This window comes from Poecilia reticulata, linkage group LG16, assembly GCF_000633615.1.
Source record: "Poecilia reticulata strain Guanapo linkage group LG16, Guppy_female_1.0+MT, whole genome shotgun sequence".
Classification (NCBI taxonomy): domain Eukaryota; kingdom Metazoa; phylum Chordata; class Actinopteri; order Cyprinodontiformes; family Poeciliidae; genus Poecilia; species Poecilia reticulata.
Window position 1 is genome coordinate 14,394,481 of NC_024346.1, and position 25,394 is coordinate 14,419,874.

The following is a 25,394-nucleotide window of genomic DNA, read 5'->3' on the forward strand; positions in this document are numbered from 1 at the left end:
TGAAGATATCAGTATATAAATCTAACATATATTTTCTCTAAAATGAAAAAAAAATTGGACTGATTTATCTGTCAATCATGGAAAAAATATGCATTTGTCTTTTTATTGTATTGTGTATGGAAACCTCTTGTTTCAAATCTATAAGACTATTAAACTGGGCAAGAAACGCTTTAACCGGGGAAGGAGGCAGGAGGAAATTCATGGTAACTCGGGCAGAGCTGCAGAGATTCACAGTTAATGAAGCCAACAGAATCTCTATGTGTCACAGAAAACTGACACAACAGATCATCTGGATGACACGCCTTCTCCATTAGAAATGGTGGCATCATGCTGTGGTTTGAAGTAAATAGCCTGGTAAAAAAAAATAGCCTGTTCTCTCCAAGTCCGGAGAACAACATTCAGCTTCCTCCTACGGTGATTCAAGAGCTGCACAAATTAAGGAAAAATGGACAAAGCCAGAAGAATGAAAGTACTGGGAGATATCCTGTGTGATGCTGCGAAAGACTTGAGACTCAGTCGAAGGCTTGTGTTTCGGGATGACAATGACCATAAACATACAACAAAAGCTATTCTGTGTCCAGACTTGAATCCAACTGACAGTTTGAGTGGCAAGACTTTATAATTGATCTTGGCAGATGCTCCCAATTCAATCTGACTGCCCTTTTTTGTTTCTTCTCAAACAAGAAAGGGCAATTAATTCAGTCAGTATGTCTAAAGCTGTTAAAGACATGCCTCAAAAGACTTCAAGCTATAATTGCAAGAAAATGTTTGCACAAAATGTTGTCTCAGGAAGGCTGAGTACAAATTCATGCCACTCTTTTCAGAAGTTTATTTGTGAAAATTGCTAAAAAAAAAAAAATCCTCCATCATTTTTCTCCTACATCATTATTACTTTAGAAAGGTACTATGTAGCAGACTGTAAATATCGACCAGCATAATTCCATACATAAATATGTTACTGTACCAGGAATTAAGTAGTAAATTATGTTTTTTTTTTATCCCAAAGAATAAAATATTTAATTTACAAAAAGTATGTATAACTTAACAGTTCCTGCCAGTAAGGGGGGGACACTCATTTAAAAGCATTGATCTTTCAAGTTAGTTATTTAAGAAAGAACTAATTAACTCTGCACTTTTTATTGGGAAAAAGGGAAACAGAAACCCCTTTCAGTTTTTGAAATAAAGCAAAGATAAAACTGCTCGCAGTTTAAAACACCAGGTGCTAAAAATGCCAGTCAAAAACCACTTAGCACCCTACTGTATAAGTTCAAAGGTTCAAAATGAGATGAAAACGATCTGTGTATCTAATCACACTGTAATTTGAGAGCTGTGTTGTACTTTAGCAGTCCTCTCACAAGAGGGCCACATTTCTCCCATGAACTTTGCTGTGTTACCCTGTGGTTTTCTGTGAGAGCCTTCTGCTGAAGGGTGAACAAGGGTGACACGAAGGAGTATTATTATATTTTCTGTTGAAAGTCAGTATGAATGGAAAGATCAGTGGAGCTCCACGGTTTGCATTGTGCTGTAGGCTTTAAGAGGTGTGTTTTCAGGAGTAAGCAGGCTGTAAATGTGCAAGCAAGTGTATACTTTTGATAAATAATTACACATTATTATTGCACTTAACCATAATGGTTGAGTGCACTGACAGCTGCAGGGCTTGTTGATAGTGTCAGGGTGTTTTAGGGACTTTAGACACACAGCTTGACGTTCCGTTGCCCACTCCACACTTCAGTGGAAAGAGGAAAGTCCCAAATTGACCCAGGTAATGAGAACCTTGCTAAGGGTGGGGTAAGACAGGATTATAGACAAGTAAGAAAAGACTGTGTCTGCTTGGGTGTGAAGTCGCAGCAGGTCTACAAACAGCAATGCTTCATGAGTCATGATGAAGAATCTGCAGTTTGTTACTCTCCTTGTTCCTCTGTTTGTGGTTTCTTGAGCTCAGCTTAACGTGCAGGCTGGTGGTGTTCCCAAACCCAAGCAACAGAAAATGTATAAGTCTAAGGTCAGATGCAGATTTCAGACATGCGTAATAATTAACTGCATGCTAGAAGAGAGAGAGCTTGTCAAAAATATTAAATAAAGCATTTGGAGAAATAAGAAGCAAAGAAGAAGAGAAGTAAATGTGGAAGTTCAACATGCTGTTACCAAAGACTTTCTACGTTTTCTGCAGATGAAATCAGCTGTAATGCATCACAGCCAGGAAATTATTGTCTGTTTTTCACAGAAAATAGATCAAATCAGTTCAGAAGTGGAAGTGGGCAACTGTAATGAGCACGAGGCACTCAAAACGTGTGATGGATAACATGCAAATCAAAAGGTCCAAAATTATGTTAATGGAAGCAGAAGAGGACATGAAAATTTCCAACAGGAAGTTTATCTTTTAGTAACACCACGTTACTGGAAATAACTTCAAATCAGTATGTAGGGATGCGTCCAGTACGTGGAAGCTTGCAGTCTGGTAAATTTGAACATTAGCTGAAAATATTTCATTCTTGGCATTAAGACCACCAGTATCCTTCATTACATAAATGGCAAAAGGTCTAGTTGAATCTGTTGCTTTATGTCCCATGTTTCTGTACTGGTCTCCCTTTTTTCTCACCTGCCTGCCTCCAAAAAAAAAAAAAGACAAGAAAAGAAAAGAAAAGAAAAGAAAGAAAGAAAAAGACAAACATGCTTGCTTTAAATTCTCAAGAAATGTTTTGAACTCGTCTGCAGAACAGTCAGATAATCCGACTACGTCGGAAATGCAAAAAAATTACCACGAATTCAGCGCAGCGTTTAACTCCTTTCCTGCTCAGCTCGGTGTAATTAACAGCTTCGAGTTCATTGTTTCGGTTTAAAACGAAAGCAGGCCTACAGCGTCAAACAGGCGTTCATTAAGAGCAGACGCGCAGCTCCTCTGAGGCTCGCTCAGAAAGGTGCGCAGGGATACACAGATGTGTCTATGAGTTCTCCTGGGTTTTCCTTCGTGTATATTTGCATGACTCTGAACATTTGAGCGCTTATCTGATCAGAGACAAAAAAGGGAAACAGGGCAATGGTTTGATTAGATCGCCGCCCGTTTCCCCCCCCCCTTTAGATATTGGAGTTTCTCACTTTGGTTTGTCTGATACAATTAGTAATTTTCTCTGGACGTGGCCAAGGTTTGCGCTGTCACCTGAACCTGGTTCAGTTGATGCCGAGTCTTATTACAATGAGCGTTGACCACCAGTCGGTTGCCGCAGCGCCGCTGGATCTGAGCACCACAGCTCGAGGGCGCAGTAGCGCGGGGGACTTAACCTTTTGCGCCGGGGACGCCCGGGCGACCGGCGGCTCACCTGCGCCTCCTGCGAGCACCGGGACGGACAGTTCAGCGGTTCGCCGCTCCCCGGACGCGGAAAGCACTCGGCTCGGCAAACGAGCAGCGGACTCATCTCCCATAAAGACTCCATCGAAGCTTCCCTTTAGGAAGCGCACGTTTCACGTCGAACCGGAGGTCCAGAAGCCGGCTGCACCGACTTCAGTGACAAGCTCACCCTGCTCTTCCCCCGCAGAGGAGCAGAAAGTCCGGAAGAGTGCGGCTAGTCGCTTGGAGAGAGAAGCGGATGAAAGCAGGTTCGCCGTGGCACCGGTGACCCACAGGCGGACCGAGCAAGCGGCTCACAGTCCGGAAGCCTATTCCTGCTGCATTTTGCCCATTATTAATTACGGTAAGCACTTGTGACCAACATTCACGTAATTACTATGTTTCCCCCGTTTTCTTCGAAATCTGTCTTTCTTAACCCTAAACTGTGCGTAGCTCTGCAATAAATCTGTTTTGCACATTTTTCATATTTCATAGTCATCTACAGTAAGAGTTTTTCCTTTGTAGAAAATAAAAATTGCCAACATGGTGAATAAATGGCCAAAGCTTTTACAACAAGCTTGCACCAAACACACACAGCTCATGCCAGATATACACACTCATTAATGCAATGTGCTATTTATATATTTAAACATGAGCAAAGCACACCGTTCTCCCTCTACATCAGTGGTTTGATTTTTGCCACCCATGTAAGGGACACAGAAAACGTGGAAGAGGGTGCTCTGGTCAGATGAGTTTAAAAAAAAATCTCTGCCCAACACCTACTACTGCCATTAATAATGATAAATGTTGGGAAAGTTATGGTTTGGGTATGCTTTTCTTTAGCAGACAAACAGACTACTAAGTCGGACTTGATGGAAAGACGGATGAAGCTCATTACTTAACAATTTAGGTCTATTTGTGGTGACATATTTTTGACTTTACTTCAGGACAGGTCATGAGCAGAAGAGGTCCTTTTCCAGCTAAGCCTACAAAGCCTTAAGAGTTGAGCATGAGGGGTAAAATTCCATGTTTTGTTAACAAGCAAGTGTGGAAAATAAGACCTTCGATCACTGATCTACTTATAAACATTTGCAGTGTGTCTGAATTTCAATAGATGAATAAAATTAGGATTCAATATAACAGTGTTCATGTAACTTTAAAATTATGAGTTCTGTCTTTATTATGTGTCATGTATTCAGGTGTTCTTGGAGCCTCTGGGACAGCATGCCGGCATAGGTTATTGTAAAGTTTAGTTTTTTTTTTTTTTCCCAGTGTAGCGGTTGTTAATACAGCAGTTCTGCTGAGAAAATCTCCAGTCAGCTCTTCTGCAGCCATTCATCTTTACCGTCAGTTACTCCTCAACTGACAGAAGAGTCTCACCTTTCTGGGTCAACCCATACATGAATACACACTGCACCACCCTACCGCAGATGTGCATTTCCTTACTACAAAAAAGACTTGTTCATCATAATTTTTTTTTTCTTCACCAGTTCTAATCCTCTTTGTGTAACTCTGTTTTATGGATTTTCTTTTTGTTTCTTTTTTTTTTTGCCTCTTCTCCTCAGGTCACTACCCAGTGTGCCTGACCCCCTTTCCAGAGCCGCACCACCCACGAGTCCACCAGACTGACAGCCTGCTGGCAGGAATTTCTCTGGCCACACGTCAGGATGAAGACGGAGACACGTATGTTGATGTGCCGAAATTTGTGGTTGCAGTGCAACTTATCACTGAGCATACCCTTCCTTTATTCAAGTCCTCAGGGCGGTTGGTAAACCGAGAACATCGCCATGATTCATTCCCAACTCGTATTTTCAGGATCACGGATGAAGTCAGATGGGCGGCTGCGTTGTAAAGTGAAAGTTGGCATAGTGAACAGATCTAAGAGCCCGCGAGATTCATAAGAGTCATGAGATTTACGTGTCTCTGAGGAGATGCATTGTCTTTAAGTTATGTAGTGTACACTGCTGAGATCAAGAGATTGAGTCATAAAATGGTAAGTTTCAACTGTTTTTAACTTTAAAACGGTTGAAACCTTTTAAATTTTAAAATCATTTACTGTAATTTTGAAAGCAAAATTAGTATCACTCTTGCGTGATATGGGATTCAAAGCCCTTCAGAATCTGGGACTTGTATTGTTTTCTTCTTCACTCCGAACACATTCACTGATTAATACATTTGTTATGGTGGTAGACAAGTTAAGCAGGTGGATCTTTTTTTTTAAATACTGATACGATTCGCGCAGATTTATGTTAATTATATTATCTGAAGATCTTGATTCTCATGATTCAGTTTGTTTTGCTCTAAAAGTTGCAGGAGCCATTCACACTGTAGACATTCCACATGCTAGCATCAGTGACATTTCTGTCACTGACGTTAGCTTTCTACAGTGTAGTGCAAACAAGGCGGTTTGTTTTTGCCAGCATCACTCACATCAAGAGTCTTTGACCTTTTGGCCTACATTGGTGGGAAGTTAATACTACATGTCACCTTGAATGCAACTTTTTTTTTCCCCACTCTGAAACATGGTGGCATGGCAAACCTAAAATAAAACAAAAATAGTTATTTTTTATAGCCACAAACACATTACCAAATTACTATTTTAAATTGGAGTTAAAAAATGTCTGTGGGTCTTGAGCTTTGATTTGTATTTGTCTGTTTAGCCTATCAAAGGGTTCCAGGTCCATTTCTAACCCTAGAAAGTTTCATTGAATACTCAGATCTGTATTTAATACAATTTTGCATGCGCTCAAGTTTTTGAATTGCATTGCGTACTGGAAGGATAGTGAATGAGTAGCAAAGTAAAACATTTAAAAAAAATAAAAATAAAACTCCCAATTGAATGTTGGTGACAAACATACTGCATATATGCAACATCCCAACATATTGTTTCATCACACATTGCATTTTTCTTGTTAACCTATATAATTTCAACTTTGATCTTTTCTGAGTAGAACCTCTACCCACTTCCATGTCTTTTCTTTGTCCATTACATGGTTTTGGACAAACTGCAAACAATATATATATATATATATATATATATATATATAAATAAATAACAATGCCTTTCTTCTAGCCATTCTGAAATGCACTGCTAGTTGTGCATTTCAGTCTCCCACCTGAGGTGCGTGTCTCCTTGAGGCTTTCCAGGGTTAAAAAGGGTTTCCTGGCTGTTTCTTAAACTAATGCTCTCCTTGCCTGACCTGTCAGTTTGGGTGGACTGGTATGTTTTTATTAGGTTTGCTCTTTTGACAGTCGCTTTTAACTTTTGATGATGGTAACTTATGTAGGTTGCATTTGATGTTTTTAGCGGTATAAGTATGAGAGACAAGTACATAAAATGAATGCCACATTGTTCAGATTTCATTTAAGAAAAGTGTTGTTTTTTTCCGTCTACTTCACAAATGTGCACTCTTGTTTCTTCTTCATAACATACAGCTCCTGAAAATACATTGAAGTTGCCAAAATGTGAAAAAGTCAAGAGGGATGAATACTTTTTGTAAAGCACTGCATTTCTAAGTGGAATGTTGTGGTTCAGCTTACTCAAAAACAGTGGGAATATGCATCTACATGCATGTGTGTTGACTAGATCCAAGTATTCAAGCTTTCAGAAGTAACTGAAGATGCAAAGTATATTGTTTTAATGCTTATTGTTGCACCATACCAACAGCGGGCCATTCCAGCAGTATGAGTAAGTAGTCTACCTCATTTTTGCTCCAAATAACAGTTTAGTGTCATAGATACTAAATCCTTACAAGCCGTTTCATTTAATTTAACACCGAATTTGACTTGCTGCAAATTTTACTTAAATGTAAAATGTTTGTAGTATCATTCCGGTTTATTAGTTTCACCCTCAATGACTCACCTGTCTTTGCGTATTTGGTGGGTACAGTCAGTACTGCCTCCACACCGCAATCAAATCCAGGCAAATTCTTTACTGCTGTCTAACTTTCCATGAGGGAAAGTAGTTCCGCGTTGATCATAGCTGATTCATTGAGTGTCATTGCAGAAATTTAGCAAAATTGTAAAGCATTAGCTAATAGCTACATGAGCTGTCAAACTTGGTAGCGGTTGCTTTTGTTTGATGTAACAGACTGTTCTCTCAGGGTGTGGGAGTAAGGGTGTTTGGAATGATGCTGTCCACAGGGCACAGAGTTTTCAGACCACATGAATGCAAATACTAAACTTTAAACGCATGGCTGCCCGGCCTTTGTCTTCAGGTTCAGCACCTTCCCACACACAAAGTTAAATGAGAAACTGACACAAGAGCACGAGTGCAATCTCAGGCAAAAGTCATGTGACTGAAAACGAAGCATGTCCAAGAATTAAATGACACTTTGATGTCGCAGTTTCAAAAGGAATCAGCTTAATTTGCATCCACTCAAAACAAATGTGATGACCGACATTTTAAAGAGCCACAGATCTTGTGGCGTGCTGGTTTCTAACTTTTCTACGTGCACATCTGCTGTTGGTTGTAAAAAATATTAGGTAGAATACTGTTTATCTGGATGCCTAATGGATCTTATTAGTTTAAGCTTTTAAATAGCTTGCATTTTACATGCTTGCCATCCCTTCTTTTAATTCCAGTTTGCGGACAAGCCTCTCTGCTAAAGTAATCGTGTTGCTGTTACAGTATGCGTTACTTTGTGGTTGCATGAAACTTTGTGTGAATTCTTCAGAAAGAGACTTTCTCATCCCCTTGTCCTTTATTCACACTGTATATATGCGACTGTGTGTGTGACTGTGCGTGCATGCATAATGTGAGTGATGGTGTTCACGCCTGCTCTTACGTCAATGAGCCCTTTAGTTTCGGGAAAGCCAGTGAGAGCTCAGTTTTTAACATGATTGCGGTTTTTCTCAGGTGTCTGTCTCTCTCTCTTTTTTCTTCTCTGTGTTTTTAAATGAATGGGCTCAAAAAACCCAAACATCCGCTCCCCACTTCCTCATTTACCGCTTTCTTTCTATCAGCCCCATCTTGCACCCTCTCTCTCTTTCGCTCTCTCCTTTTATGTTGTGTGTCACCGTCTTCTGCACTCAGGATGTACAGATGTCAAATTTAAGTTGAACAACAGATTTGCTCCAAAGTTAGTCCACTTGACTAACTTTATTTATACTCGGAGTTTACAAAGAACATTACATGTTCCACTTATAGATGATGTGTGCAAGATTATTGAGGAATATCGCCTTGGAATTTTAAATGTATAAGTGTTATTATTTTGGTAACATAGTTATCTGCTTTAATCCTCACTACCAAGGAGTCCCACAAAGTTATGGACTCTTAGCTTCAGGGGGAAATGGAGTAAATATTTTCATCATGGGCATGAGTTGTACAGCTCACTGTCTTGTTGTATTTTCAGAGGTAATAACAATGTTCCATTTTCAAGCAAACAGATGATGACCCCAGTGTTTCCATCCAAGAGCTACTATCCTGCAACTTTTGTATGCATTCCTTATCTAACACACCTGGATCAAATAAATGGCTTGTTACCAGGCTACTGCAGGTCTGAGTTACTGCTGGTGAGGGAATTCAGCCTTTTGACTCAGGCATTTTAAAGCATGAATGCATCTGAAAGTTGCAGGATTGTAGTTCTCAAGGAATGAACTGGAGCACACCTGGTTTATACTTAACATTCTCTTGAAGCTACCATTCCTTCTTTAGAGTACTGATGGAGATTTATAATAATGGTGTTCTGCAAAGATAAAAAGTTACTTAAGTTATAAAGCTTATTTTTTCACGGTATTCAGTGTTTGCTTATAATGTAAATGTTTCACCCCTTTGACCTTTTATTATATAAAAACCCGCAACTAAGGTATGGTTTATAGTGGCTAAGACAGGAGTTAAGTTTTCCATGAACCCTATAAGCATGACATATTTTTCCAGTTAATTTATTATAGTCCCTAAATGCTGCATTGCTGCTCTATCCAAGTCTCAACCTTCTACCTGTTGAGATGAGATGATCTCATCTCAACAGATATTTCTATTTCATAATGCCACCACTCTGTCACAATGCCACCTCCAACATTCTTCTTATTAATATGGATAAATCTTCACCTTAATACTTAATGTATTTCTCTAGATGGCTTTCTGTTGGTACTTGTGGGCAGCTGCAAATTTCAATAGAGATGAAATGTGTTTGCTTTGAGGCGCTCTTTACTTTAATTTAAATATGACTTTTCTGATCCGACACCAACCCCGTTGAAAATTTTGCAGCAATGTTTAAAAGTCGGCATGTTGATTTAAATCAACTTTACCAATCATGCCAAGATAAGCGGTCAAATTTCTATGTAGAAATATGCTAGAAGTTTGTGCATGGCTGCAAATTGCATGTGGTCAAGTTTCAACTCTCGAAGGGACATTTCACCAAATAATAGTGGAGATGTCTCTTTATTTTTAAGTCTTCATGTATAATATTGGCCATTTGTGGATTAGGGATAATCCACATACATTTTAAATTCACCCATCCAGTTTATAGTTTGGAATTCCTTGAAATTGTTTAATTGGTGCATACAAAAAAAATGAACAGCTCAAATGTGTCCCACATAAAAATGACCAAAGTCATGAACAAAAGTGTGTGTGCATAAAAAGAGTTCACTGGAACTGTTCTTACGTACTGAAGTTTAATTATCATTGTGATTTTTTATTTTTTTTTTAATGGCGTTGACGTGCCCGGGAGGTTTTGTACTGTCATCTTTTCTTGTGAACTGGACCACTAATTTCCTCCTTTTACAATTTTCACAAACTGATGCATCACATCATTACTCAGCTGGTCCTCAGACCACAGGACATTCAGCTTGTTCCGTCTGGCTGTATCTTCACCCTTCACACCAAACAGGATACCACATACAAGCTGCCTTTTTTTTCTCAGCCTTCTATTTTTTCTGTCCTTCATTTTTTTCTCTCTTTTTCTATTCTTTACACCCTTTGGCTGCCTGTAACATARCAGGCCTGGGACTTCTGTCTACGTCAGTACTGTTATGCCTGAGGTTATCTCAGGCTATGGTCTACCCCACTTCTAGGAAGCAGAAACAGTACAGTTTCATCTTAGGAGAAAAAGAGAGAGATGGGTGCAGATATAGAAGGCAGGATGACTTCAGGCCTTTGTTAAGGCAGCCAGTTCAGTGAGCTCAGATTTTGGAGCCAAGTTCTAATGCAGTATTTATTCATGCAGTCAAACTGCGGCTGCCGTTTTTTTTTTTGTTTTGTTTTGTTTTTTCTTCTTCACCAGAGCATCACTATTCACAGCACTTTCCTCTGGGCTCTGAATGACAAATCTCAGTTTGAGTCATACAGTTTGCTACTACTTGACACCACTATGCTGGGCCATGACTGACCAAAACTAGCAAGACACTGAACTGCTTTATGTTTTTATTTTTTGCAGATGTTTTTTTTTTTTTTTTTTTTTTTTTTTTTTTTTGTACAGTCTGTTGTTACACAGTGCTGAGGTCACTTACAGGAACAGGGATCTACTGAGGAAAGAACCGTCATTCTCACTCTGCATATAAAGGTTCTGCTTTTCACTTTGATATCAGGAGCAAATATGTATTTGCCTTTTACAGCTGCACTTCCAGTTCGCCATAACACTAGAGCTTTTAGGTTTTAGAAACAAGTTGGGTAGATATGCTCATCAGTGCTTTATCATTTCCAATAATAGTTTGTGCAGATATATGCAGTTTTAACACCCCTTAAACCTTTTATTATGTAAAAATTCCAAACTTCAAGATATGCATTGGGTTTTTAAAAGAAAGGGCGACCATAAAATAGCACATAATTGTTAATTAAAAAGAAAACAAAAACGGAAAAAGTGACCTGCATGTTTATTTAGCCCCACTGAGTTAGTACTTTGAAGAACCTTTGTTGAGGGGCTGAGGGACTGTTTTTCCAGCTTTGCACATCTAAAGCCTAAAGTTTCTTCATTCTTTTTTGTAAAATAGCTCAAACTCAGATTACATGGTGAAAATCATAGATTTTGATGCAGATTCTCAATAGGATTTATGCCATTACCTTGATTGGCCCATTCTAATACATTGAAATTCAGTTCTGGTATGCTTGGGGTCATCCTTCTGGAAGTTGACCCTCAATTCGAATCTCAACAAGGTTGCAGGTCTTCTTTCAGTATAATTTTTTATTGTCCAATGGTGTATTGGCTCTGAACAGAAGTCCCTATGCCTGCAGAAAGAAAGTTTCCCCACAGCATGATGCTGCATTTCATGATGAGAATAGGGTCTTCAGCTGATGTTCTGCTAGTTTTCTACCACGCAACCATATGCATGAAGACCAAAAAGTTTTGTTTTGGGCTCACCTGACCTCGGTATCTTTTTACACATGTTTCTTTTGTCTCTTTAGTCACAAGCTCCAAACTGGGCCTCCCATGGTATTTTTTTCCAACAATGGTTTCTTCTTTCTGCTTCTTCATAAAGGTCAGCTTTTTATAGTCCACAGCTTGTAGTTTTGATGGTGACGTATTATTCTAACTGAGCTGTGGATCTCTGCAGCTCCCCTAGAGTTACCATAGGCTTTTCGGCTACTTCTTTGATTAAGGTTTTCCTTGACCGACCAGTTTGTTGAGCAGTTTTGTCAAACTCGTTGTAGTTTAAGAGGATGTGATGAACGGTGCTTAGAGAAGTTGAACGCAGAATGTATACATGTTAAATGAAACTCCTTCTTTCTACTAAGGAGGTTCTAAAGGCAATCGGTCTCTTGGACTTTATTTAGGGATATAAGTGTCTGCATATGCAAGCCATATTTTTCAGATTATTTGGCTTTATTTTTTTTGTTCTGCAAGTGAAGACAATTCTGTTTGACAAGATAAAGATGGATGCCATAGAAATTCATCACTGACAGGAAGTGCAAGAGCATTTTTCACCATTAAACCAATTTGTGGCCTCGTAAGTTTGTGCATCGAGAAGTTCCCTGTTATGAAATTGCATTGTCTTTTACTGGTTTTGTCTGGTCCATAAAGCTGACAGTGCAAACCTGCAGAAAGCCCCTATAAGAAACCATGCAGCTTCATGGCTAGATTTTAGAACACACAAAGCAAGCCAGAGAAAAAAAAAAACGAATGCTGCCTCTCTCAGTGACAACAGGATGTGACATAAAACAAATCTGGTTCTTACTGGAAGCTGCTTCTTCTGATAGTATGAGAAAGAATATGTAAAAAAGAAAAAAAGCTATTCTGCTTTTCAACTGCATGCCCTCCCCCCTTCTCAGTTTCCTGCACCTTCCCTGTCTTGAACTCTAGCCTGTGTTCTTTTGCCTCACGTACAGACCACAGATAGTGGTTTCCCACTAAGGCGGCCTGATAAGAGTGCTGTGAGTCAGACTTGTACGTCCATGGCACAGGCTACAGTGTTTTGCTTCTTTGATTCTCATTCCAGTCTTTTTAAGCGAATGCTGTCATTTTTCAGTGAGAATATTTTTTAAAAAGCACAAACATAAATTTGGAGTTTCATCCCATGCCGAGTTAACATGTGATCATGTTAATCATCCAGTGACGTGTACAGTATTGACCGCATTCGTTGAAATGTAAAAAATGTCTAAAAAGCAAAGTACAATCCTCTTTTTATTACAACGGTTCTCTTTTTATTACATTCTTATGTTTTGTCTCTTGTTGGCTTAATGTATTTGGAGCTTTGCAAAATGAGAGTGGTAACACATTTCCTTATTTTTTTGGTTTGTTGTTTACATCTTCTATTAGGGGGGATTTCAGTTTGTAAACACATCACAGTAATCTCAAACTGCATTCCTCGAGGGCCAGTGTCCTGCAACTTGTAGCTGTCTCTATGCCTTAGCACACCTGGTTCCAATATTGGCTCATTAGCAGAATTCTGTAGAGCTTGTTTCATGCTGGTGAGGTAGTTTAACCCTTTAATTTAAGCATGTAGGATAGGGGACACATGTAAAAGTTGAAGGACTCTGGCCCTTGAGGAATGCAGCTTGAGACCACTGACATAAGAAGTAAAGTCTATGCTGCATGTTTTGAGTCATTCTAAAGTAGCAACACTATCCTTGTCACAAATGTTCCACTACTGCCAGAAACTTGGTTGAGTAGGTTGAATGCTCAGAAATGCTGCACTTGTTTACTGAGTGAAAATGTTTGTGTTTGTGTCCTCTGCAGAGCCCTCCATATAGCTGTGGTTCAAGGGGAGTTGCCCATCGTCCACAAACTCATCCACCTGTTGCTGTTGGCTCGAAGAGGCCTCGATATCTACAACAATCTTCGTCAGGTGAAATAATGCATTTATATAAATGGCATATTTGATATCATGACTGCTTATCTCCAGCAGGCACGGGTAATGAATAGGGTACACTCTGTACTGTTCTTCACAGGGCATCACAGAGTCTTAAGACAAACAATATTGCCCATACATATTCATTTCTGAGGGTAGGTTAGATGGATCAGTTAACCTAACACTATGTGCTAGGAAACCAGAGTACCCAGAGAGTAGCCATAGATGCATAGAGGGAATGCATTGACTTGATATGCACTTTAATTTGGAGCAAAAGAGATGAGATCTGATTTTGAATTACTTCTCAAAGACCCGAGACCTCACTTGGACTTGTTTCTCAAAGACTTGAGGGTCAACATGAACTTGCTCCACAAAGACTTAACTTGGACTGGCCTCTTAAAGACTTGAAAATTTATTTGGACTTGCCCACCATAGACTTACAGCTCAATTTAGATTTACTCCTCAAAGAAGACTTGACTTGGATTTGGGGGAATTTACTTTTTTTTAACATCTCTTGTGTACATACTAGATATCTAATGGATAATTCTAATCAGTAATGATAATTGTATTGCCCAAACGCTTAACAAGTAAAGTGGCTAAAAATGACTCGGATGATTAAAATGTTTATTGAGACACTTCCCAAAGAAAATGATATATAAAACATATCTATCAGCCAATAAATGTGGCATAATGGAGAGTAAAAGAGGAAGTGCCTTGGTTTCCTCCTTTGCTTGTGCTGTTATCAAATTCTCTTCCAGGCACGGTGTCTGAGGTTTATGCGGTAAATTTTACCCTTCCTGGATATTCCACCTGTACTTGCCATAAACCAGAGTAACAAGCATTCTGGGAAGGGCTTTGTGTCATCTCCAAGTTCTATTATTATTTTTTGCTCACAGTTGTTTTGCAATCACTTTGCCTGCAAGAACAGATTTTTCTAGGGATTATAAGTAGGCTGCCCTATTATTGTTAATATCATAAGATAATGCTAATCTTCCTGTAGCCTTTATTGAAATTAATTGTTGTCTGTTAGGAAAAAAATGATTTATTTATTTTTATTGTTCACACTGTTGAAGGGAATTTTGGACTTTGCACCCATGCAAATCAACAAATAGTTTACATTGGAAATGCTTTCACTGAAATATTGAGTCTCCTAAAAAGAGCTTTTCAGGAGAATGTGCTCAAAGAATTACATATGAGTGTTTCCCAATCCAGGCTTTTCCCAACCACTTCTTTTGAGACGATACTTCCACATTCTATCTCCCCTTGTTGTCTTAACCTCATTGCCTTCCTTATCTGGTCTCTGCCAGCTGTGTCTTTTTCATCCCTCAACAGAAAAAAAGCACCTGAGCTGTGCAAGAGCTGTCGTTCTCAGGGCTGGGGTTTCACACCACACAGGACGCTGCAGGCATGCTTACCAGAAATAATGCCGGAGCTATCATCAGTTGTTCTTTTTCCTTATCGCTGAGGCTTGACAGTATAGGTTTTGTGATATCCTGTGTCTGCCCTGTGTATGAAATGCTTGCACGCAACACGCTCTCACACACACTCCTCGCAGAGGCATACACACACAAAGACACACACACACACTTCGTGTCATATGCAATTATAACCAAAGGGGAGATTCACAGGCGCAGGTCCCATCACAGTCATTTGCCTACCAGATTGTGTGGTTTTGACAGAATACCAGGCAGAAAGAACGCACTTATCTAAATGAGGCCAGGGAACTTTTTACTTTTCAAAACAACCAAAAAAAAAAAAAAAGATAGTTGACAAAGTTGGACACGGTTTCCAGCATTAAGCAACTTCCCAAAGACCAAAATTAATATGCAGTCTCTTTTTCCAATATTGATGACAAATCCTGGGTTTCTGTGGTTTTGCATCTGGAACTTTTTGACAGAGTGTTACTATCGGTACCGTTGTTGAACAATTGTGCAAGTGTCGGTGTATGATTTGCCTTTCACATGATTGGTTTGGAACCAGCTGTTTGATACTCCTACGTCGGTCATGCCATCAGTGTGCCAACTACACACAGCTTTGTTTTTTTTTTTCTCTTTCTGCAAGGTCTTGACAGCTGATTATGTTGTGCATGGTACTAACATCGGTAGGACTTGATGAGTTATTTCCTTTGCAGTGCCAACTCTAACACATGCATCTACATGCACATGCTGTTGTCATTAATGTGTAGCTAGCTTACGGCATGTTGGTGGCATGCTTGCCTTTTGCTTAAGAGTGTGTCTGCATGTGTGTGTGTGCGCACACACACAAACGAAACAACTGTGTGTTTGTGTGTTTTTAGTATCCTTGTTCCGAGAAGTCACATGACCCCCCCCCCCCCCCCACCCCCCCCCCCCCCCCCCCCCACCCCCCCCCCCCCCCCAACCCCAACCCCAACCCCAACCCCAACCCCAAACCCAACCCTAACCCCAAACCCTAACCCTACCCCCCTCCCCGCCTGCAACGCTCAGGGCTGTTTCTCAACATACCTTGCACTGAGGTTCAGAGGGTAGTTTACAGGGACTTTCCCTTCCTGCGCGTGCTTCTCTGTCTGTCAGCCTCACTCTCTCACTATTGTTTTTTTTTAATTTTTTTTATCACATCTGTTACTGCGTGTATATTTTTAAGATCTCAGTTTATCAGTTCTGGTTAGAAACTGTCTGATGCTATCAGCATAACTGTCAAAATTACTGACGTAAGAGCGTGTGATTATTTGTGCAACATGACTGACTTTGCCCTTCAGTATGCACTGCAGAAGGCCTTTATCTCTTTCTGCTGCATTCCATGTTTGTGTCTGCTTGGTACTGCCTGTGGCCTCCGGCTGTTTTTCATCTCCATAAAGCTCTTTTCTCTTTGTCTTTTCCCGTCATGCATGTTGATTGGCTAATTTTGCAGGAATGTTTGTATATCAGAACGCACTAAAAGGGAAAGAGAAGGGATTTTCCCTCTTATCCTGTCTTTCCCCTGGACTACCCTCCACCGCTTCCTCTTTTCCTCATTCTTGTGCCTCCCCACCCTAGCGCTCCCTCTCCACCTCAAGTCTTATCAAATGCAGGAGTCTTGCTTAGTCACTGAAGTCCTTTTACAGGAAACTATGGCCTGAATTTGTGTGGTTTGTTTTAAAAGGCCATAAAAGGCTTTGGATTGCAGAATTATTTGCTCTGAATCATTCGGGACAGATAATTTTGTGAGCAGTTTATGGCACAGTCACAAGTCACAAAGTGGGGAAGGAAGAAAAGAGTGTAAAAAGTAATGTAAGGAAAGATTATTTTTGGATAAAGAGAATATTTATGAAAGTTAGGATAGGATACTTCCTCCTAAATAAATATTTGGTATTAGATTTTGGGGGAAAAAAACAGACAAACATCTCACTAATTTATTGCTTTGTGGTCATTACAGTAAGGCAACTTAATATTGTGGTAATGACTTGGCTCTCTGCAATCTCTAAAAGTTGTGTGAAACTCAATTATGTATTAGAAAGATCAAACATTGCACAGGCTTGCTAACTACAAGCCTTCATTTTCCACTTACAGCTYACAGAAACATGACAGTTAAGGTAAGAATATTTCATAACACCAATAAAAAGAGAAACATTAACAACACTGTGGGCTTAATACTGGGTTAAAGGTTGCCATTTTCAAAAGACACTTTTAGGCAACATCTAAACACACTGTATTGAATATGACTGTATTCTGCCTTAGATAATAAGGTATTTCCTAACTTATATAAAACRCATTCAAGCCATAGTGTATTTACTGGTGAAGATTCACTGACCTTGGCATGCTGCATGCTTGAATCTGAAAGTGAAACTTATGGCTTGATTKATTTTCTGATTATATCAGCTAAAATTTATCTGACCACTTGGAGACACTCGTAGATTATTGAAACTCTATTGCCAGAGGTTTGATGTGTTAACATGGTACAAAAGGAACTTTTYATTTCTTAACAGTAGCTGTTATTTTTCTCCTGCAAATAATCTGCTCGTGAAGTTTTCTTTAACAGGTGTGTGTTGGATGCATCGCATACAGTTCGCAAAGTTATAATAATCAGAGTATTATTCTTGGGAGAAGTGTCTTTACACAATGCGGTGTAAGAATGAACTCCAAATGCTGCAAGCTACAGTAAAAGTTTTACRAAAATGGCCTCACATCCTTGCTCATCTGTCAATATGAGTCAGACTTCAGAGAASCAAGAGTAGAAGAGAGGAACATCACAATGACACAAAGGAGGAATTCCACAAATTGGCTCTTCCATAGCTCAAGGATTTTTTTAAATAGTCTTTACTGGAACACAGTCRGTGCATGTGAACACACACACACTAGTAATACAGCAAAAGCGAAACTTTGAACAACAGTTTGTTCCCGATTGCTTCATTTTTGTGAAATTTTGAATAGCAGCTGAAAATCCCACAATAAGACTTCCCTTTATGACACATTTGGAACTGATTGCTGCCTAATTWAAAACAGCAGGTGGTATGTGCCCTTCTTKGCTCCACCGGTCATTATGTGGTGATTCATGATGACCTCTYGGCACATCCTCGGTTGTTTTACAAGATGTCATTCAGCTGATTCTGAMAGCACATTTGGTCAAGTGAAACTCATGAAGTCATGMACAGGTTCCTCCTCATGAGTTATTATSRTGSWGYWWCWSRSTWMWYRRYTKMWYMATKSWWTSMTGMTRTRYAGWWSAWMWKTAGWAAWTTTRKWAWTTTKRAAWTWMYWARGSCYWWYSSYWAAMCMWTYWRSYKRRKTSSYTYYYMTTTTTTTTAAATGGGTGTGTYAGCCAAGTRTATTTGTCTATTTTCAGGAATAGGCAGCTGCAGCTCATGGTCTCTTAATAGCAGTGACTGGACTTTGGTGTCGCAATAATAAACCTAGTAGTTTTAGTTCCATAATAATTCAGGCTTTAAAGAGACTGCARATATTAGACCAAAGTTACTTTATTAGTCTATAATTATACATTGTATWACTAGATTGAAACTAACTATGCCCGTCTGCTTGCTGAATACACAAAAAGACGGGGATTCCCCTTCCTGTAGTTCAGAAGGSTTTTTATCTCKCACCAACTGCTACCACTAACCAACTTTGTTACTGCTGWTCTTTCAGTGTGTTCACTTATTAAAAATMTGTATACTGACACTTTWTCATTATATACTATGGTATAATGCCTTGTGGAATTTTTTTTTTCTTTGTTAACTTGCACTTAGTTTTATAGCTGTCACTTACAATAACAGACATTAAGTATATAAACCATTCTGCGAGTGATCAAATACCTTTTTGTGCAATTGTGATACAGKTTTTTTTGTGTGGGATGAGAAAAGGAATTTTTTAACATRGATTTCAAATGTCAAAATTGATATTTTACTCGGGCACTAATTTGGTAGTATTTGTTTCTGAGTAATTAGTCGTTACACCTTTGTTTTTGTGAGCCATAGCATTTGCATTTATAACGGCAAATAAAGGAAAGAAAGAAAAGTACTGCTCTGAAGCCAGAATGAAATATGAAAATGGCAAACATTTCTATTGTTCGCAACAGAACTAAAAAGTRTTGGTATTTTGTGGGAAATCAAAATACCTTTTAATTCCATGCTTTTAAGTTCACTGGTTTATCTGAACTGAATGTTTTTCTCCTTTAGACTCCTCTTCATCTGGCAGTGATAACCAAGCAAGCAAACATGGTGGACGTTTTGTTGAGAGCAGGGGCCGACCCAGSTGTCTTGGACCGTCATGGCCAAACGGCACTGCATCTCTGCTGTGAATATCAGCTGCTTGAATGCCTGTCTGTACTGCTGTCTTTCTCCTCATCCTCATCCTGCCTGGAGATCAGAAACTTTGAAGGTGAGCTGTGATGTGCGCTCTTCTGCTTTAAGCAAAGCATGGAAGCTGTGTTGCATCACCACCTCTCTTAACAACATTCCCAAACTAGATGCTGTGACATGTGGCATCTACTTCATGCAGTTTCTGAAGCAACAAGTATTATTCTTCATGAATATTGAGATTTTCTGTCAGGTTCATGTGTTTCTTTAACAYTGTGTTCAATAAGAATAATGATTTTTCCAGGTATGCAATCTATCTGTGAAAAATATACATTAAATACAGGCTAAAATTAATAAAATATCAAACGTTTATGGGATCTGTTCCATCAGCCAAGTCTTCACTTTTCCAACTGTTTGTTATTAACGTAATTAGTTGTGGCACATACCATTTAGAGATTTCCTGATCAGGATTTTTTGAGCTTGATGCGAATCGGAGTCYTCTAGGAATAGGTGTTTACCCATACCAGATCCCAGTTTATTATGTAAATAAAACAAATGCTGTTTATATGCTTGACAGTTCAGCAGCTTTAAAGTACAAAAGCATAATTCACTAGATTTAATAAGTATAAGTGGTGAGTATAACKCCACATAGGTATAACCATTTTCCATTTAACTTAGTAATGACTTTGTGCAGAGTTTGTTTTGTGTGACGGTGACAGACTTTTATATTTTTACTGCTTATGTTTCTGAATTAACTTATATAGCTGCAGTCAGCAATAAAATTGTGTCTTACCTTGTGGTGATGATATCTCTTAGCTGAACTCTAGGCTAACACTAACATGTTTCTTGTTTGTTTTTAAAATCACATGATGATGATGATAGAATAGCTTTTGTTGAAGGTTRAAATTATTTGGGGAAAACCCAGATCGGCTAAGTCAACAAAATAACATGCCTACCTATAATATACTTTTTATATGCTGTGCACCCAAAACAACTTTTGCTTTTATGCCGCCTGTTTAAACAGCAGTTGCACAGCTCTTTGGGGATTTTGGTGGAGGTTAAAGCAAACAACAAAACTTTTGAGAGTTGATTTAGTTTGGCAATCCAATTCCAATGATTGAAAAATATATTTAAATTATTGATGATGATGATGATGATGATGAACAGGGTCTAGGATTAAAGGGATTTTGTGGGCTCGTGTGTGCGCTTGTTTTTAAAATTGTACGTAACTTTTTCAGTCCATCTTTTTTTTCTGCTTCCACATTTTATAAATTAGTTGCTGCCATGAAAACCTTTTCATAGCATGAGTAGTTTAAACATCTGAAATGCTTTGTTTCTACTTTTGAATTAAATGTTAATTCAATCTGATTTTAGTAGCCTTTTTTTAACCATTTGTATTGTATTGTTTTTTTTATTTTTAAGTCTGGGTCTGTTTCCACGGCTGCTTGGCGCTCCCAATATACCTGCTCTGAGTGTACCTGAAAAAACAAAAACACCCCCTCAAATGTGCTTTACAGTTTGTGGGGGGCTGTAAAAAAGGTCATTTTATTTTCAGGTCGGGGGTGGGAGCTTTAAGTTATGTAGGTGGGATGAGAACGTTTCCTTGCTCTGCACGACACATTGCTTGCATGACAGTTACTACAAGTCTAGGTAAATGGTATCATTTTGACACTGGGACTGTTTACACACATCGTTACAATAGCACCTTATCTGGCCACTTACATTCATTAAAGCAGTGTTTCTGACTTAAATTCATGCTGTTGTTTTTTATACTATTGTGTATTGTACATTTTTAAAGATGGAAAAGTGAACCAAGTGTTTCAACCTGAATTTGTACTTGTTTATGTCCTCAGGTCTGAGTCCTCTTCATTTGGCTGTGCTGCAAGGCCATCGAAATTTGGCAAAAATGCTGCTGGATGCAGGAGCAGACATCAACGCGATGGTCAGTCCAGATCCACAAACTCTGTACTGTGGGTTWAACAGCATGTAAAGGTCACCGTGTCAAGTAKCTCTGTTCTTTGACTATCATGTTGATGGTCGATTTTTCTTCTTCTTCTTCTTATCAGGACATCAAGAGTGGCCAGAGTCCTCTCATGCATGCCGTGGAAAGCAATAAYGCAGATATGGTGCACTTCCTCATTGAGGTAACTATGATTTGTGGTGACTGAAAGAAGGGGGGAAAGGTTGGTGACACAGCTACAGTGTCTGAAGAAAGTACCAAGCCCCTTGACTCTTTTCACATGTAGAGTTGTTACAACCACAAACTTCAATGTGTTTTACTGGAATTTTAGGTGATGGAACAAATTTTTKAAGGGAAATGTAAATGATTCACGGTTTTAAAATAAAACTCATTTGCGTTCAGCCCCCTGAATCAGTGCTTTGTTCCTCCAGATTTCATTCAAAATTACGAGTGATTGAGTGATTTAGAAGCAAAGATTTTTACCCATTCTTRTTTGCAAAATAATCCAAGCTTGGTGAGATTGGTTTGAGATTGTTAGTCTAAAGTTTTCTTTTTAGGTCTTGTTTCAGATTGACAGGGTCTTTCTAACGCATAGATATGCTGCGTTCTGAACATTTCCCTAATAGCCCTGGCTGAATGTCCAGGATTGTTTTTCCACTGGATGGTGAACCTCCACTCCTATCAAGATTTTCATAGTCTAGCAAGTTTTTAGCTATGTATTTACCGCTACCACTCTTCTCATCTGACTCTCTCTTCCCTGTCCCTACTGAAAAAGAAAAATCCCCACAGCATGATTTTAACACTGCCATATTTCCTGATTAAGATGGTGTGTTTAGGTTTGCAATGTTAGTTTTCTGACATGCATGGCATTGTGCATGAAAGCCAGAAAGAAACATTTTGACTTGTATGACTAAACCTTCTTAATGTTTGCACCGTCTCCTACCTGGCTTGTGATAGACTCAAACTTCTATGACTTAGTTTCAACAATGATATTCTCATTGCCTTTCTTCCATAGAAGGCAGGTGTGTGGAGTACTAATCTAGTTGCCTGTCAACAGTTCTTTCACCTGAGCTATGGATTCCTGCAGCTCTTCCAGAGCAAAATAACATTATTATTTTTGCTTTGATGCGTTTATATTTTGACAATAACTTATTGTTGTTTTTAAACTCTTCCACAACGGTTTCCCTTTCTGGTTAGCTCCTTGGTCTTTATGATGTTCGTTGGTGACATTTTCTGAGGTGTTCACATTATTACTGTATTTTTACTGAAATCAAATTACACACAAGCGAACTCTGCTAGAAGTGAACTAATTATTAGAAAGGTCATTTGCACTACATTTTATTTAGGAATATCAGATTAAAGGGGTATGGATGTAAATACAGTCCACTAACCAACTTACCAYATTTATTTGTAGCAAAAAAAATTAAATTAACTAGGAATTATTTCCTTTTTTTTTAACTATTGTGCTAGGTTGTTTGTCAGCTAAAATCTGAATAATACACATTTAAGCTTGTGGTTGTCATGTAGCTAAATTTAGAAAAGGTTAAATGGATACTTTTTGAAGCTTTTCTTCTCTTAAGCTTTTCTTTTTACCTTATAGGGTTTTTGCTTATTTCCTTCTGGCTTATAGATGCATATTTCTAAGAAATGGGGGGAAATGTTGTGGGACTGCCTTCATTCTCTTGAGTTYACCTGCTGAGCTGTACATATGAGGAGTTTTCTTTCCTGTTTTGATCACATTTCTTTTGAAACTACTCTCTACTTTATCTTGTTATGATCAAACCAACCTGTAGCAGGGCCTTTTTATGTTGAGCATCATCTAGTCTGGTTTTCTTTATGAATCACAGTCTGTTGTTTMTCTCTGACAGAATGGCTGTGACGTCAACAGCCAGTCGTACAGCGGGAACACGGCCCTTCACATTGCCTGTGGCCGAGGTCAGGTGGATACCGTCCGGCTGCTGCTGAAGAGTGGAGCAGACAGCAGTCTCAAGAACTACCACAACGATACGCCAGTGATGGTGGCCAAGAATAAAAAAGTAAGAAAATAACAGCATTTTTTAACTCTGTTTTAAGATGGTTCATTGCTGCTTTTAGGAAAATCTAATTTCATGAAAGCAGGAAAACCCCCGAGGGATCTCCAGTTGTGCGTTTGTTGACACTTTAATGTCTCACTATAATTTCAAGATGGAAAATCCCATCTATTCACTAAAGTTACATCAGAACAAACACAAACAATTGCAAAACCAAGTTGACTCAGCTCAGGTTAAAACGGTGGAAATAGGCTAGAGCCAAAAATGGAAGAATGCATGCGTTCCTCCCTCTAGAGGCCAAATCTAAATAGTGCAATGTTTTCTCCAATTGTATTAATCTGTTTTTCTAAGTACTTATACCAGTGTGTTGCACAAAGACTATAATAAGTTTTAAAATCTTCTGCAGATAACAGATGTGTTGCGAGGAAGAGGCTCCAAGCAGATCAGAATTCAAGAGCAGCCTTGTGTGTCGGTCTCACCGCATCAGAGTTGCTATATGGAAAATGGTGAGAACATTTAACAAAGACAGTTGTGCGCAGTCACTAAAAATTCCTCAGTTCCTCATTTATTCCTTTTTCAATTTTTTTTAGGATCCCCTTCTTCAAACCACAGTCGTGGATCTTCACCTCCAACAACGCCACACAGCTTCCTACCTAGTGCTTCCCACCCCCTAAAGACTTCTTCTGCACTATTCTAGCTCTGTGCAATATTTCCAGTGGATCTTGCAACTACCTCCACACAGCTAATCGTCAAACTCAGGGCATTCAGCAAAGGATTTGCCTCATATGAGGGAAAATCAGAAAATATCAGCATTAGACTCAACACTGGACCACATCCCAAATGTGGCCTTCTCTGAGCTTTTATTGCCTTGCCAGATGAGGCATCTCAAATCATACAGCTGCTGTTTTGGACACTTATCTTATCTTTTAATATAAAAAAATGAAACTTCTGGGTAACGCTGACATAAAAAATGAAGAGTTTCCTCTTTTCCAAGTCAGCGTGAACAGAAATGGGAAACTGCATGTAAACAAGCTTGAATGTAGATTTTTTTTTTTTGACTTACTTGTACATATTTGTAAATTACATGAAAGAATTCTTAATGAAATCGGAATTCCTGCCTTTTTATTTTTGATACACATCAGAGCATAAACTGAATATTATAGGAAATGAAAGAGGCTTTAAAGGACATACAGTGATACAAAGTTTATTTGAAGATTCCAGTATTCCTTTTGTGAATGTTCCTTTCATTACAGACTGTATAAAGAAACGAATCCCTCCATATTTAAGCAAGCGAGATTGGAAATGGTATCTTGTTTCAGTGTTAGTATTTGTGTGCCTGTATATATTTTCTATCTTGTCAAAAGTTATTGACTGTTTTTTATAAAGTTTGTTGAACAGTTTCACTTGTGCTGTAACTCTGTTGCATTTATGAAATGAAGTGCCAGTGAAGAAACAAGCCATTGGCCATACAAAACTAAAAGGATATTATAAACTTGGTTGATTTCTCTTTTTTTCCCCCAATGGTTTAAACTCCATAACGTTTAAACCATCGACATCACACGCATGCAGTAGTGACGGTACATGATGGGACTACAATTTTACTCCTAAATGATCTGGACTTTATATAGATTAATTGCTACCACCATTCAACACAATAAAATACAACTATTCATAAAAACCAAAATTGTTTTGTTGAATAAAAACTGTATGTTCATGTTTTTAGCAAGTATAGGCTTCTGAAATTTGACAAAAATGCTTCAGCCACCAGCATCATCTGACGTTTCCAGAAACTTGATATTATACTAAATCATTTTGTACTTTAATATTTTTTAAGGTCACTGAATAACTAGTTTTACACAAAAACTATTTTATTTGCATTTAACTCTTTTATCATTTGCTAAGAACTGTGGTGTCTATCTTTGAGGAGAACAAATGCACAGGACATTCTAAATGGATTGCGTCCTCTTTCCCCAAGAAGATTACCTTCAGTTGTACAAGATTTAAACGGCTGACCTCTCTAAACTCTCGGCAATAGTCAGGTTAGATTTGAACAAAGCTGATAAACACAGACTGCCACCTGTCTTCACAGCATGTTTGCAAAAGGAT

The 25,394-nt window shown here is 38.7% G+C and overlaps 2 protein-coding genes across 2 annotated transcripts in view; one reads left to right on the plus strand and one right to left on the minus strand.

Moving 5' to 3' along the window:
* Positions 1-3,338, minus strand: part of cblc (Cbl proto-oncogene C, E3 ubiquitin protein ligase) — a 22,080-nt gene extending 18,742 nt beyond the window's left edge. Inside the window, exon 1 of the mRNA XM_017309226.1 lies at positions 3,318-3,338. The gene's annotated coding sequence lies outside the window, so the exon portion shown is untranslated. The remainder of the gene's footprint in view (positions 1-3,317) is intronic.
* Positions 2,637-24,783, plus strand: bcl3 (BCL3 transcription coactivator). Its single transcript, XM_008431249.2, has 9 exons — positions 2,637-3,689; positions 4,891-5,008; positions 13,438-13,546; positions 19,179-19,380; positions 21,152-21,240; positions 21,365-21,442; positions 23,127-23,294; positions 23,695-23,794; positions 23,879-24,783. The coding sequence occupies exons 1-9, from the start codon at positions 3,176-3,178 to the stop codon at positions 23,983-23,985; spliced, it is 1,485 nt and encodes a 494-aa protein (XP_008429471.1). The 5' UTR covers positions 2,637-3,175; the 3' UTR covers positions 23,986-24,783.
* Positions 24,784-25,394: the final 611 nt, after the last annotated feature.